The sequence below is a fragment of the Zea mays genome, chromosome 1 (assembly GCF_902167145.1).
Source record: "Zea mays cultivar B73 chromosome 1, Zm-B73-REFERENCE-NAM-5.0, whole genome shotgun sequence".
NCBI lineage: Eukaryota > Viridiplantae > Streptophyta > Magnoliopsida > Poales > Poaceae > Zea > Zea mays.
The window spans coordinates 286,999,926-287,015,404 of NC_050096.1; the positions used below are offsets into that span (position 1 = coordinate 286,999,926).

The following is a 15,479-nucleotide window of genomic DNA, read 5'->3' on the forward strand; positions in this document are numbered from 1 at the left end:
TCCTAGCTCCTCGCATTCGCCAACAAGTTCTGCTATGAGGGCTTGAAGCCAACCTACGACAATCGGGTCACAACCATGGTGTTGGCTCTTGACGACGCCTGATCCCTCATCGACATCGGCCTCTAGGAGGCCTCCCACCTCCTCGTCACCTCGTGCCTCTAGCATTCCTATGGGAGCCCCCAAAGTCACTCACCCACCTAGACATCGCCCGTGTTGTTATTTGGTGGTCAGTATGTCACAATATAGTCAGTTTTTTTTGCTTATGTTGTTGGTACTGATTTTATTGGATGTGAATTTATTTATCCTTTCATTGTATATTGGAATTCATGACATTATCTACATATGTACATGCTTACATATCTATTATATTTTTGTATAAATATTTTTTTGATAGTTTTTAATTTGTATGGCAAAGCAAGGACACATACCTATATATCTTGTAATATATGTAACTCTTTTTAATCTCTAAAAGATGCTAACAAGAAAGTATAACGATAATTAATGTTTCTGCATGCCAATATAACTTATCATTATATATTGACTCCGTAGCAACGCACGGGTATACACCTAGTTACATGAGAAGTGAAAGATTAAACCAATTTAAATAACTTGTGTATTGGTCAGTTCCTAAAACAACCATAAAACTGAAGTCGCAAGCGCACACATATTTATGTAATTTTTTCATTGTTCATATAATAATAATTATTATAATTTAATTTAATCTTAAAATTATGCAATTTGCTAACAACTCTACGTATTTAGAAAAAATAATGGAAATATAACGATTAACATGTTGTCTGAATCAAAGCACTTTCTAACTGATCTCGTTACCTATACTCTTGTCAATATTGAAATTGTAAATAAAAATATATTGTCATCAAGTGAATAGTTGAATACTCAAGAAACATAATTGCCATGTGGTGTACTCTAAGTCACTTCCAAGTTTGAAGGCAATGATTCTATTTCACTGAATAAGATATTATTTGAAAACAACCTAATTTTTAAGAAACTGATTTTTATTTTTTAGCTACGAGAAATCAGCCTTTTGGTTTTTAAGAAACTACAAATTTAATTTTCATAAACTAATACATAAATTGGTATGTTTAAAACTAACTCAATTTTTATATACTAGTTTCTTACCGACACAGGGAGACAGAAAAGGCAACAGTCGACTCTCGCCCAGGGCACGTGAGTGACGGTGTATTTGGGCGGCCCAACGCCCGCAAGCTGCCACATTTCAGCCCACGCAAACCAAGCCAGGCGAAAACCCGGCACCGGTGCGCCAGCCCAGCCACAGGCTCCCAAACCGACCGGGCGGCGATGGTGTTGGTGTCGGACTCGGAGCTGGTGGAGCGGCTGCAGGAGGTGCTGCGGTCGTCGGACCTCAACACCACGACCACCGCTGCCCTGCGCCGCCGCCTCGAGGAGGACTTCGGCGCCGACCTCTCCCACAAAAAGGCCTTCATTCGGGAGCAGGTCGACCTCTTCCTCGCCGAGGTCGCCGCCAAGGCCGAGCCGCAGGAGCCCAAGGAGGAGGAGCCCGAGGAGGCGCCGGTGCCTAAGGAGGAGGAGCCAGAGGAGCTCGAGGGGGTGGAGGAGGAGGGCGAGGGGGAGGACGAAGAAGAAGAAGAGGAGGAGGAGGAGGAGGAGGAATGCGAGGATGAGAATAGCAGCGGCGCCCGGAAGAAGCAGCGGTGAGGGGTTTTTGCTCTCCATCTCTCCATCTCTCTCTCTCTCTCTCTCTCTCTCTCTCTCTCTCTCTCTCTCTCTCTCTCTGCATGTGCTGCTTCGTTTAGATTCTGTGATGCATTGTTTGGACAAATCGCGAGGGAATGGCACCGTGCGCTTGTGGTGTGATTATCGATGCGAATAGTGATGAGGATTCAGGGTTCAGTTTGACATTCCTTCCTGGAGGTTTCTGGATCGCGCGGTAGGAAATGGTTGTTTGGTTAGTTTTGGTGGTGTGATTTTAGCCCGGATATTAAGATGTCGTGTGCCTTTGGTATTGCTAACCGCATAAAGCTGGTTACTTTGTTATTTTTGCGACTTTGGGCTGTTCGGTTGCTCAGGAACGTGGCCTGAAACTATTCCTGCCTAATTGTTTACTTTTATATAAGATTTCATCAGGTGGAATAATTCTGGTTCCAATCCTGGACAACCGAACAGGCCCTTATGCTGTTTTCTGCTTCAGATAACTCAGTTTTTTCTTACTTCCAGATTTGTTATGTGAATGCCAAAAGAAGCATCTGCCCTTGCATATTTTGTTGTTCATGGCTTGCATAGCCTAATTAGGGATGGTCTACAAATGATTGTTCTTGTGGGAGATTGGTGAATTTGTGTTCTTCTGTCTTGTTACTCAGCACCTCCTACCTTCTGTCTTCTGTAGAATTTTTTCACGCAAACTAGAATACAAATGTTTGTTGTGCTAAACTCCATGAATGTTGCTAATTTCTTCATGATAGCATAATGGCTTGTTTGGCTGCACAACAATCCACCACAATCTTCAATTGCATCCCCTGAGTAGTTCCATTTACATCCTAAGAGCAACTCCAAAAGGATGTTAAAAATTTTACCCCAAAAACTGATTATTAAGAGTAGGCTAAAAAGTTTTAAGAGTGAATTATGTTGGATACTCCAACAGTTCCTTTAAATGTGACATGTGGCACAATATGTACAGTCGTCGGGAGGCTATGGATGATCTGATACGTTGAGGAATGGATTGGGGAGGGATGAAACACACCAAAATATAAGAGAGATGAGGCTGTGGATGCGGGACGCTAATTTTTTGGGGGAAGAATTAGGGAGCTGTTGGAGTAAGAAAAACCATTATTATTGACTAGTATCTGTTTTGGGGTTAGTTTACACGTTCTTTTGGAGTTGCTCTAAGGGGACTCACTGCACTCTGTGTGTGGTGGATATTTGAGAGCACCTAGAGGGAAGGGGGAGGGGGTGTGAATAGGTGATCCTGCAAAATATAACTTAAAACACACAAACATGGTCTAAAAGTTAGAGTTAGTGCAAATTAAACCAAGTTTGTGAGGAGAGAAAGAAAGAGAAGTTCCCTTCACTTGATTACTCTATCAAGATATGAATTAGACTTGGAGCAATATCACAAGTGAGAGTAGAAAAACTTAGGAAGAGAAAAAATCTCAGTAAAGTAATTGGTACAATAGACACAACGATTTTTATCTCGTGGTTCGGTCAAAGCCTACCACCACGTTGTGGTGTCCTCCTTCGGACAAGGGTTGCAATCAACTCCTCTCAAGTGATCCAAAAATCAAACTTGAGTGCCATGGTTTCTTCCTTATATCACAATCCCGTTTGTGAGGAATCTCCACAGATTGGAGTCTCTCACAACCTTACAAGATGATCACAATCAAAACCAGAGTAAAGGAGGGAGAAAGAACACACGCGCAAGAGCAAACCACAGCAACACACGCAAGAGATGCAAAGACAAGAGCGCAAGAACACACTGACGGAGTTACAACTCAAAAGCAGCGCTCAAATCTCTCTAAAATCACTCGGAGGCGTGGTCGCCGCAGCGTATTGGAATGTTGTGCGGCTCTTGAGGTGCTTGGGTACTGGTAGAAGACGTTTAGGGGTCCCTTTTATAGTCCCAAGGGACCTAGGAGTCGTTGGAGCTTCATTTGGAAGCTCCACACCTTCCCCGTCTGCGTGTGCATCGGACTGACCGGTTTGCACCGGACAATACACAATAACGGCTACATAATCAACTTGATTGGTTGCTTTCCCATTCTAGGGGGCATCGGACTATCCGGTGCACCTAGCCGACCGTTGAATGTCGCAGTGGAAACCGAAGTAGCCGTTGGAGATAACGCACCAGGTTGAGGAGTTCGCCGTATAGGCCACCGAACTGTCCGGCGTGTCCACAGACTGTCCGGTGTGCACCGGACTGTCCGATGGTGCCCAGTCCAGTCCACAAACTTCTCTTTTGAGCCAAGCTTCCTTAACTTCCTTTGGCTTGACTTGAGATGTTCCCTATCACTTGGACAATTATAATTAGCACACAAAACAATTGACTAAGTGTTGGGACCATATCTTTTTCACCAAATTTCTCCAGGATTTGCAACATGCCTGAGACTAAGTCCAAAACACACTTTCTTTGCACAACTGAGTTAGTAGCAAAAACATAGTGTTAGAAACATAGAGTAGGGTGTGTGCAACTTATCCAAACACTTAAACCTCATGTTTATGTTGGTTTGCTCAAAGTTGCACTTTTGGCCCTTCAATTTAGCTCATATGGACTTGTTGGCTTCAACTTGCTTTTGCTATACCCTGTTGATAGGAATACGATCCCTACCACGGATTGGCCTTAGGTTGTATGAGTGCGAGGGGGCTGGGCGAGGGAGGAAACGCCCACTGCGGTGTTTGGGCGCCGTGGATGCTGGGCGCAGGGAAAGAGGGAGTGGGCTGCTGAACAGAAGAACACATTGATGAACAATAGCGCGATGAACAGTGGCGGCCAGGGTTTCTCCCAGCTCCCAAAGGGAAGCTGGAAACTATAATTGTTTCTGCTTAATTCCATATAGGGTGGTGCTTACAATTATTTATACTCCCTTCTAGTACTTATCTAATGAGATTAAATCCCTCTTTTCTCTCTAACAAATCTTATCTCCTTAATCTTCTAATCCTTATCCAACTAATCTGCATGTCTAGATCCTTATCCAACTAATCTGCATGTCTAGCCGTTGCCTCTGCTGTTATCCGGCGCCTGTAGTGGCGGTCGGTCATAACATCTCTACTCGCATGCGCAAACAGCTCGTCCTCGAGCTGGAAGTCGGGTAGAGGCCCCGAAAGTCGTCGAGCGGCTCCCATGTAGCTTCCTCCAAAGATAGGCCCTGCCATTGCACCAAAATGTGCCACGTTCCGCGCCGCTGTTGAGCACGCAGCACCTTCAGCGGCGTCGGTAGTAGTCTGCCATCCTGAACAGGGGGTAACCCCGCACGCTGCTCCGGTGGTTCACCCTTGTGGCGCTTGAGGAGGCCCACATGAAATACGTCGTGCAGGCGGGCTCCCTCCGGCAGCTCCAGCCGGTATGCCACCTTGCCGATGCGCTCCAGGACTCGAAATGGTCCGACGTAGCGAGGGTCGAGCTTCCCTTTGGCGCGTGGCTCCAGGGACTGCACGGGCCGATGTAGAAGGCGTAGCCACACCCAATCCCCGACAGCCAGCTCCATGTCGCGATGACCGGCGTCGTAGTACCGCTTGGACAGCTGCTGCGCCTGAACGAGGCGTTGCCGAACCTCCGCAAGGATGTCGTCCTGGTCACGCAGCAACTCCTCCACCGCTGCCGTCCGTGCAGACTCGGGCTGGTATGGTAGGATCGGCGGTGGGGGGTGTTCGTACACCACCTCAAATGGCGTGGCACGGAGGGCGGTGTGGAACGAGGTGTTGTAGCAGTACTCCGCCCAAGAGAGCCAGTCCACCCAGGCCCGAGGCCGATCACCTGTCACACAACGAAGGTACATGGCAATCACCTTGTTGACAACCTCGGACTGGCCATCCGTCTGTGGATGGAACATCGTGCTCAGGTGGAGGGAGACGCTGGCGCACTTGAAGAGGTCGTGCCAGACGTGTCCGGTAAACACAGGGTCCCGATCGCTGACGATGGAGGAGGGGAACCCGTGTAACCGGACGACCATCGAAGAAGGCCCGCGCGACCGATGCCACCGTATACGGGTGGCCGAGCGGAATGAAGTGGGCGTACTTGGAGAAGCGATCGACCACCGTGAGGATGACCGATTTGTCGCCCACCTTAGGCAGCCCCTCGATGAAGTCCATGGAGATGTCGGCCCACACCTGGGACGGCACCTGGAGGGGTTGCAGCAGCCCCGCCGGCTACAGGGTCTCTGTCTTGTTCCGCTTGCACGTTGTGCACGTCCGCACCCAATCAGCCACCAAGGTGCGGTCGCCAGGAACGTAGAACTTGGCGCGGAGGCGATGGAGGGTTTTCTGAATGCCCTCATGCCCCGCCGAGTGGGCCAGGAGGATGGCCTGATGTCAGAGGTCGCCATGGTTCGGTACGTAGACGCGCGAGCCGTGAAGAAGGAGGCCATCCTCTAGGCGCCATGGGGCGGTCAAGGTGCCGTCCTGGAGCTGCTGGCACAGGTGGCTGCTGTCCGGGGATGTCGCTGTGGCACGGCAGATGTCGTCGAGGAAGGCGGGGAAGTCGATCTTGTAGTAGCGAGGGGGAGCCTGTGCCGCCTGGCCATAGCCTAGGCCAGCAGCAGGCTCGACGACCCCGGAGGAGGCTGTCTGGGTCGTGGGTTCATGGAAGAGGACTCCCTCGACGCCTCTGTAGAAGACCCCCCCAGAGGCCGGCGCGTGGGGGGCTTCAGACTGCACCACCGACGATGTGATGGTCGCCGGGGTAGAGTAGATCGGCGGCTGCAACACATATGACGGGACTTGCGACGGTGATCGGGGCCACTGCATCAAGTGCAGCGGTACGCCAGGCGCAGCCCCGGCCGTGGAGGATGCAGCAGCGGTGGCAGCGGTGGGTTCTGGGCGCCGGTGATGTAGGTATGGATGGAGGAGATGTTCCCCTGCATCGCGATCATGTTTCCCTGCATGACAGCCATGTTCCGTGAGATTTCCCGGACTACCTCAGCGAGGGAATCCAGGGTCAGGGGAACAGATGAGGTGCCTGGCGGCACATAACCGGTGGACGGCACCGCGGCTAATGGCAGCGACGCCGACGCCTGAGAAAGCGACGGCGCTGATGGCGAGGACGGCAGCGGCGCGGACGGATCGCTGGACATATCCGATACCAGATTGATAGGAATACGATCCCTACCACGGATTGGCCTTAGGTTGTATGAGTGTGAGGGGGCTGGGCGAGGGAGGAAACGCCCACTGCGGTGTTTGGGCGCAGGGAAAGAGGGAGATGGGCTGCTGAACAGAAGAACACACTGATGAACAGTAGCGCGATGAACAGTGGCAGCCAGGGTTTCTCCCAGCTCCCAGAGGGAAGCTGGAAACTATAATTGTTTATGCTTAATTCCATATAGGGTGGTGCTTACAATTATTTATACTCCCTTCTAGTACTTATCTAATGAGATCAAATCCCTCTTTTCTCTCTAACAAATCTTATCTCCTTAATCTTCTAATCCTTATCCAACTAATCTGCATGTCTAGATCCTTATCCAACTAATCTGCATGTCTAGCCGTTGCCTCTGCTGTTATCCGGCGCCTGTAGTGGCGGCCGGTCATAACACCTATGCTCATGCTCATATTAAAGTGGTTAGTCCAATATGGTGTGTTGAGCATTTAATCACCAAAACAACTAGAAATGGCTCAAATGCACATTTCCCTTTCAATATTCTCCCTTATAAGGGCTGGAGATGTCATGTGGGGTACATAACCTCTGGTAGGCACAAAAAGGTCTGCGAAAGTTGCTGCATCTTTGCTAAACCAGTCCAGAGTTAAGTTAGCTAATTTTATATTGAGATTGGTAACCATATCTTATCATTGATGTGTTGGAAAACTATTTCTATATGGAGCCCAAATCGGATTGGAAATTTATCTCTAAATGGCATAATGCAAGGCAGCCAAGCTTCAATTCATCATCTCAGTCTCAACCCTGCCTAGGCAGTGCGGTAGTTGATCCCAGCACCTCAGCAGCGCGGACATGGTTCAGGGAGATGCCCAGAATATTGCCACAACGATCCCTTGCTATGTCATCCACAAATAAATCCCAACTAGAGATGGCAATGGGTACCCGCGACCTGATACCTGATGGATATTTACTCCATTAGGGTATGTATGTGGGCTAAATATTCTACTCGTGGATCTGTTATTGGGCAAAAATCTTCACCCAATGGGTAAACGGGTATTAGAACGTTCCGCCTTCACCCATACCCGTTAACCCGTGGGTATAAAATACCCAATATAAATTTAGCCAAGCATGAACTTAGACTTTAGTCATCCATCCTTTTTACTATTTAACAACCTTTTAGGCCATAATGTAATAGAAGGATTAACGACAATTTAATGACCATGTAATGGAACATATAATGTGCTATGTAGTACTATCCTAGTGTTACTACTTTATCCAATTATCTTTGGTGTGTTGAATGGATGGTTAAATGATGCTAGAAATTTTGTAATGGTATTTAGATGGATATACTTGAAATTTGTATGATATAATGTTTTGATAGATGTTTAATTTTTGTGGGTACGGGTGACCCGATGGGTAACCCATACCCACATGGGTATGGGTATGGGGGTAAATTCATACCCGCCAATGTATATGGGTGACCCGATGGAGTTATTTTTGTATCGTGGGTATGGGTATGGGGTACTAATACCCGGTGGGTATTTACCCATTGCCATCTCTAATCCCAACACATGACATGGAGTGTGAAAACTTAGCTATTTGGATTTCCTTGTATATCTTGAAAGATGATATGAGTTATGGAATGTTGTATTCATGTCTGTTCCTTTTTACTATGGTGCATTGAAAGGTTGCACTGGTGTTTGTTAATTTAACAAACTCAATGAACTGTTATTTCGATTTCGATTAGGATGGAATATCGTACTACGGTACTAGTATCTTTAAAGTTCATTAACAGATAACCTATCAGTGGCTCTCATTCGTACTAGTTAGTTTTAATTTGATTCTCAATTTTCATTCCTTTGTTCGCTATATTCTCTGGTAAGTCAGGATTCAGGATCACAATGGAGTATTTCTTAAATATGTGGGTGTCAGACATTTGTAGTTCTAATGCCGTTGGCATTGGTTTTATTATAAATATCTGTTCTCAGGTTTTGCCCACCTGAATCTTTGTTTACCATTCTTCCTGTGCTTATAGTTACTTTGGAACTTTATTCTTACATGGTAAGATCTTAAATGGTTTATAAGATTAGAAACCAACCTTATCACGACATCATGCATATTTGTTTCATATTTCTTGACAGTTTAAACTGTTAGACAGGTTTACCAGCTCTGTTACGCACTTGCACAACCTTTTTATTGGTAATTCTGATCCTTTCTGCATAACTACATCATGTTAAATAGGGGTAATGATGGCAAAAAGAGGGGTGGTGGCTTTACAAAATTATGCAGTCTTTCACCGGCACTTCAAGAGTTTGTCGGCGCCTCTGAGTTAGCCAGGACAGAGGTAAACACTGTTACCCGATTACTGTCCTATCTCTATCTTGCATTGGATGAGTGATACCAATTAATCATGAAGAGGATAATATCACTGATTTCTTTCTTCCTGTGCTTGTTTGCTTTCAGGTTGTCAAGAAGCTTTGGGCATATATTCGAGAAAATAATCTTCAAGACCAAAACAATAGGAGGAAGATTTTGCCGGATGAGAGATTGAAGAAGATCTTCAATGTCAATTCCATTGATATGTTTCAAATGAATAAAGCTTTGACCAAGCATATCTGGCCATTGAATTCTGAGGGTACTGATTCATTGTACACTAATTCTGTGTACTAGTCTCCATGTCTGGAGCTAGTAGAGTTTGCTGTGGAATGTTAGAAGGAAATGCATATAGAAAAACTCCCAGAAGGAAAATAACGAATAAGGAAGGCAATATTGTTGACAAAGATGTTCACATCTAGGAAGGAAAATGCAAATCTGAACTTTATTGAGCCATTAAAGAACTCTTCTTGGACACATAAAAAACTTTTCATGTGAGCTTAAATTCTTCATTTCCCAGCTTTGTTTATTGCTTTAGTTAAGCATAGTGCCAGTTAAGATGTTTGCACAAGGGTGAATTAATGAGCTCCAGGTTCCATGCCCCATGGTTAGATTATTTTTATCAACTGTTTTGGCTAACCTATCTCTATTTATTAACACTCACCAGTTCTAGCTCCAAAGTACTTATTTGACTATGATTTGCCAGGTCCTGTCTCTCCTGATAGATCAACACCCAAAGAGAAGCCACAAAAGAGAGACAGGAGTGAAGGTTAGAAATATATAAGCATATTTACACAATCATGAATTTCTGCTCCCACTAACCTGTTGATGAAATACCCTTTGCAGGAAAGAAGCAAAAGGGTGGCTCTTCAGGAGCTGGATCTGGTTTTCTCGTGCCCCTTCAACTTTCGGATGATTTAGTAAAATTTATCGGCACTGGTGAGAGCATGTTATCACGATCTGATGTCGTGAAGAAAATGTGGGATTACATAAAAGGGAACAACCTGCAGGTAATTTTCTTTCCCTGTATACCCGCTTTGCTGTTTTTTTACTATCAATGTGATAGAGTGGTTCAGTCGTTCAAGCTGGAGACTCTTTGTGAACCTTAAGGCTTGTTTTATTGTACTTGCATTATGTAATTATTATATGTGGGGTTGTATTTGGAATTTAAGCAATATGAGGACAGAGAGTAGAACTATTGGATCCATTGTTATCATGAAATAATATGAAGAAATTGTTAGTTTGTTACGCAGTGAATAATATTGCCCTGCTAAGGAACAACTTCCTAGTATCTAGTTTCATATTACCCTGGTGTAGATCATTTGCAAGTACCGTATAATCTACTATCCTTATTCACTAGGCAATGCATAGAAGACACCTCAGCAGATGCTCTAGAGTAGCTAATACTCGAGTTCTATTTTCTTTCAGGCCCTTTTATTTCAGTCGCCTTCCAGAAATAGGCTGTATGCCTATCCACTATGGCCAATAGCCAGAGTTCTAAATTGCAGCAGCAACCAGCCAATTACTGTCAGTAACTGGAAAAATTCTAGGGCACTTTTGACATGTTATGTTGGACTTCTTGAAAACCGTCGTGAAAGAAAATAAGAGAACATAATGCAGTGAGATGTCTCCTGGCTCCCAGCAAAAGGTCTGGGAAATTATTGAAAACAGATTTTCAAAACCCTTATTACAATACTGGCGGTGTAGCCTTGTAGGTTTGAGCTTTCATGGGCCACAGCCCAACCAAATTGTATTTGCATGTGTTAGTATACAATTAACCATTATATGGTTCTTCTGCAGCCTCATGTCTAGCGTCACTTGTTAGACATCCAAATAAGTAGTGCAATAACTTAGAAGACTGATGCATCATGTATGATTGGTCTAGGTAGAGGAATTCACCCTTTTCAGATATGCTGTGATCTTGTCTTCTCAAATAGTCACTGAATAGCCAAATCCAAGTACACTTTTGGCATTATTTTAAGTTTGTTGCAAGAATTAGCATGCCTCATGGTTTAATGTGTAGGCATTTGTTGGTATATACTCCCTCTCTGTCCTTGAATAAATCAACTTCTGGAGTTGTCTTAAGTCAAATTTTTATGTTTGACTGAATTTATAGAAAAAGACTAATATTTATGACACAAAATTGATATAGTTAGATATGACATGAAATATATTTTCATACTATACTTTTTTTTTGCTGTCATTGATGGTACTACTCTTTTTCTATAAAATTAGTAAACTTAAGGAAGTTTGACACTGGACAACTCTAGAAGTTGATTTAGCAGGGGGCTTAGGGAGTATATTGCTATAGTCAAGGAACGTCAGCTCAGTAGTAACACAAAGATCAAATCTTTGGAAGTAATGTCGCAATCGGTGTTCTCGTAAATAATATCAGGGGTGTTTCTGCAGATGCATTGTCATTAGGGTGTCAGCCACAAGGTAGGATTGCATCCCTTGTCTCCTTAAGCTAATAGCTATATATAGGCTGGTAGGATATGCATTTCTCCATTTTTGTTTTATGTTCTAACTCATTCTTTTTTGTGTGGGAAAGGGACTACTTCATTTATTGCTCAGGAAAACTTCATTCGCTTCAAGTGACCAATGTTTTCTAGTCGGTCGATCGTTTCTGATCGCCAGAGGATCGATCAACCGATTAGATTGATTAATCGAACGATTAGTCGTGATTAACCCACATGCCCCACAACCAAGTTACCTAGTAGAGATGAACGGGGGGACAGGGGAGAAGAGGTGGAGTCATGCCTGCTCCTGCAGGGTGCCGTCGCGACGGGGATGGAGGAGGAGGGGGGGGGGGGGGGGCTGTTGCCGGTGGCGCGCCGTCGTCGCCCGCGTGCTAGGGTTCATCAGTTCGACGAGCGGCGGCGTGTGGGCACGTGCAGGCAGCCATGTCTTTTTGCGTATAGGGTACTGGTTGCTTTACTCTATGGGCTGGACCGCTGGGCCAAAATTTCCAAATTCCAATCAAGGCAGATGGATCGTCCATGATTTAATCGGACGATCAGGTTTCTGGTCGCTCTGATTACGTCGTTACCGCTGATCAGCTTCACAGTTACGATGGGTCGATTAATCATGATTAATGGACGATCTGAAAACACTGCAAGTAACTTTGTAATACAGACTGGTGCTTGTGGCGGCCACACTGCACGACACTTCGCACATCTATCTAGTTGAACTAATTCATGAGCTACCCTGTTGCACTCCCTTAAAATCTCTCTGGAAGGTGATGGATTGAAAATGCCACACCACTGATCTGACTCCATCGATGCCAAACGATACGTTGACACCACTTGCACAATCCAACTAAAGTTTAGTCAGTTTCTGCACCCACTCCGCAGCAAGCTGCAATGTTTCTTAGGAAGCTATAATTCTACTTCCTCAGCACAAGCACATACACTCACTAACTGGCCATGTTGAAAGAGCTATCTGTCAATCATGATGAAGGATTATAATACCAACACTTAATTCAAGATGAAAATTTCTGTTTGCAGTGTACCACAGACAATTGTCATGTCTATTCTTGTGTTAAACTGTTAACTAGTTGATCTGTTAAAAAGAAAAAGGTGGTCTCGATGGCCAATATGGTATATTATTTCTTTTTTTCCTGTCTTCTGGATGCTACTTTGCAGTCCGACCAGTTTCCAATGTTGTTTTTCCTAAATTTCAATCTCAGTGATGCGCTGATGCTGCTGAGCTGCATCCTTGTTTGCATTTCAATTTCCAATTAACGAAGCCCTGGGAAGAAGTCATTTACTAAACGTTTCAAATCGAACAAATCTGGGCTCACTGATTGAGTTGAACAAATCTGTCCCTGGAGTTTACCTGTTTCTCTGTTTGTTTAGCTCACCATTTGTTCATGTATTTGCACGTGCCCCAGAATTATTTGGAGTTTATAGTCATTGAGACTGATCCTGTGGAAATAGTAGTAAGGAAGACTGAACTAGTCCCTATCATTATATTCTATGCCTTGTGCTTATTCCTTCTAGATAATATCAATCCTGTTTTTCATTGCTTTCCTCCTCCCTTTCATTGGCTGTAGGATCCTTCTGACCGGAGGAAAATAATCTGCGATGAGAAGCTGAAGGACCTATTTGGAGTGGAAACATTCACCGGCTTTACTGTTTCGAAGCTGCTTGCCCCTCATTTTACCAAGACGAAGTAGCAACCTGCCATCCACATCTTCTAAAACCAAAAAGGCTTGGTAATTTTGTTTTTGCAGAATGTGTAATCATGGAACAGTTAGGAGCTATGTGGGTGGTGTGAATTTTTTTTTGTTTACCTATGGGAGTCGATGGCACTTTTTCGAACATTACCAGTAAAGTAGGCTCCTTCCTCAATGTCTAATGGAAGTTATCAACTGGTCACTAACCATTTCGCGCTCTCCAAAAATGTAGGGACATAAAATTATCTGTGCGGTGTGGCTTCTAGTGCGTTCTTCCCGAGTTCATGGTCCACCATTTTTCATGCTCAGGGTTGAGGATGACATTGCTCGGTCTCCTCAGATGACCCTAGTGGTCATGGAACCGTAAAGACAAGGGGGGAGCACTAGCGCTTGTCGCCTAGGGTTTCAGGGTTCTCCACTTGCCAGTGAATCTTTCATCCTTTTTAGCTCCTGATATGGATGAAGTTTGTAGCACTAGCGCAACCGCCTTTTGCTGTTCCTTCCCACTCACTTGGTACCGGTTGTTCAGAGGACGCCAGTTTATATTTGTATGGACCACCTAAACTGAAGCTGTTTTGTCATGTGGGTGGCATGGCGAAGTGGGTCGATATCGCGACGGTTCTGTAACGCGATCTTGCGCTGTTTCCAACTGCTGGTGCCATTTGCCTGTCAGTTCAAAGTTAAATTGTGTTCAGATTCTGGTTCCGAGGGGGTACAGGTACGTACACATTGCACGAGCAGAATGTGATTCAGGGGTAGGGTCGGAGTCCGTTTCAGCAGTTGGGTCGTCGTGCTGCGTTGGTCTCCAGTCATTGTCGTAGTCGGGTGGGTGGCGGTTGCCGGGATCCGTCCATTTGAGGCGTCGGGGGTCACTGCACTGGGCTCTGGGTAGTCTGGACCGAACTCAAGCGTCGTCCTCGTGCCCTTGTGCATTCGGATCTCCAATTCTTCATGACCCATTTGTGTTGTATTTACTCTCTTGGTCGGATTTGTTGATAAATTGCTGCGAAGCTGACGTGAACGGCAGGTCTCTCCTCGTGTTTGCTGGCGACCTGAGGGGACCCGATTTTCTCGTTGTCATGTGAAAACCAACGGCCCCGGAGAGACGCGAGGAACAGAGGGAGCATAGTGACGTCCGACCGAATCGAGCTGCACGGGATTCTAGCGTCGCGTCGGCGTCGGCGTCCATCGGCGCTAAAGATTGGGCGAGATTCCAACCAGCCGAGCCGGGCGTCAGGGCGGTGTGAATCATATTTGCAGGGGAAAAGAAAGAAAGAAAGATCTGGCGAGAGATCGGCGAAGGGACTGGTGCCGTGTGGCCCGGGCACCCGTCCCTGTCGCCCCAGATGGCCTCCGGATTCGCCCGCGATCGTCTGCTTCCGGTGAAAATGCACTCGACGACGGCCTCAAATCAAATGTCTCATATTCTCAAGAGCCAAGGCGAACTGGCGAAGATACACCAGAGTAGTCGTTCGCAAGGTGACTTGGCACCAACTAGGGCAAAAGAGAGGGTCAAAAATATCCGGGGAGGGGGACCAGAACAGGATTGCAGGGCAGGAGGAGAGGTCAAAGGCAAACAAACACCTTTAGGTAGAATAGAAAGATAAGGATAAAGCGCAGGTCGGTGTGCTGGTGCTGGTGCGCGCCGTGGAGACTTGGTGGCGTTCTCCCCAGTCCTCTATCTTGCTTGGATGGCAAAAGTCAAACACTTTTTATTCTGGGAAAGTAATAATAAGAAATGAGTTCAATGGCTGGGAATTGGCAACTGGCCCAAGCAACACTTTTTATCGCCACCTCTATCGGTCCTCGTCCCACTCCCAAGTGCAGTACAGATGTACAGGACCTGTACTTGCTTCCTTCCTCTTCCTCTGTTCTGTTCTCCATGTGAAGAAGTATCGAGGTCAGCCTTTTCTTTTATGCTCAGTGACTGGGAGGGAGATGCCGGAATGGTGTGATATTCAGAAGCTAGTCACTGTAGAACTAGGTCGGGTGAAAAGGGTAATGTAAAACTATTTGTATTGTTTGTAGAGTAGAGTTTAAAATATGGAGTCTAGATTGGTGTTGTTGTAACGACACCATCTACGCTACCTACGCCTTTTAATAGCCGTGAGATATGATTTCAACTGCTTT

The 15,479-nt window shown here is 45.7% G+C and overlaps 1 protein-coding gene across 6 annotated transcripts; it reads left to right on the top strand.

Moving 5' to 3' along the window:
- The first annotated feature begins 1,225 nt into the window (after positions 1 to 1,225).
- LOC100281818 (uncharacterized) lies at positions 1,226 to 14,021 on the top strand. 6 transcript variants are annotated; one of them, XM_035966887.1, is made up of 8 exons: positions 1,226 to 1,694; positions 9,041 to 9,143; positions 9,263 to 9,434; positions 9,879 to 9,941; positions 10,019 to 10,182; positions 13,065 to 13,112; positions 13,227 to 13,388; positions 13,582 to 14,021. In XM_035966887.1, exons 1-7 carry the CDS (start codon positions 1,321 to 1,323, stop codon positions 13,347 to 13,349), a joined length of 1,047 nt encoding a protein of 348 aa, XP_035822780.1. In that variant the 5' UTR covers positions 1,226 to 1,320; the 3' UTR covers positions 13,350 to 13,388; positions 13,582 to 14,021. The 6 variants fall into 6 exon arrangements, 5 of the variants coding, with proteins under 5 accessions (XP_035822780.1, XP_035822782.1, XP_035822778.1 ...); XR_004857566.1 differs by lacking the exon at positions 13,582 to 14,021 and having other exon boundaries at positions 10,601 to 13,112; positions 13,227 to 13,551; XM_035966889.1 differs by lacking the exon at positions 13,065 to 13,112.
- The last annotated feature ends 1,458 nt before the right edge of the window (positions 14,022 to 15,479 follow it).

Coding starts and splice junctions, on each gene's coding strand:
- LOC100281818 (XM_035966885.1), top strand. CDS start 1,321: ATGGTGTTGGTGTCGGACTCGGAGCTGGTGGAGCGGCTGCAGGAGGTG. Junction 1,695..9,040: donor GGCGCCCGGAAGAAGCAGCG/GTGAGGGGTTTT, acceptor CATGTTAAATAG/GGGTAATGATGGCAAAAAGA. Junction 9,942..10,018: donor AAAGAGAGACAGGAGTGAAG/GTTAGAAATATA, acceptor TACCCTTTGCAG/GAAAGAAGCAAAAGGGTGGC.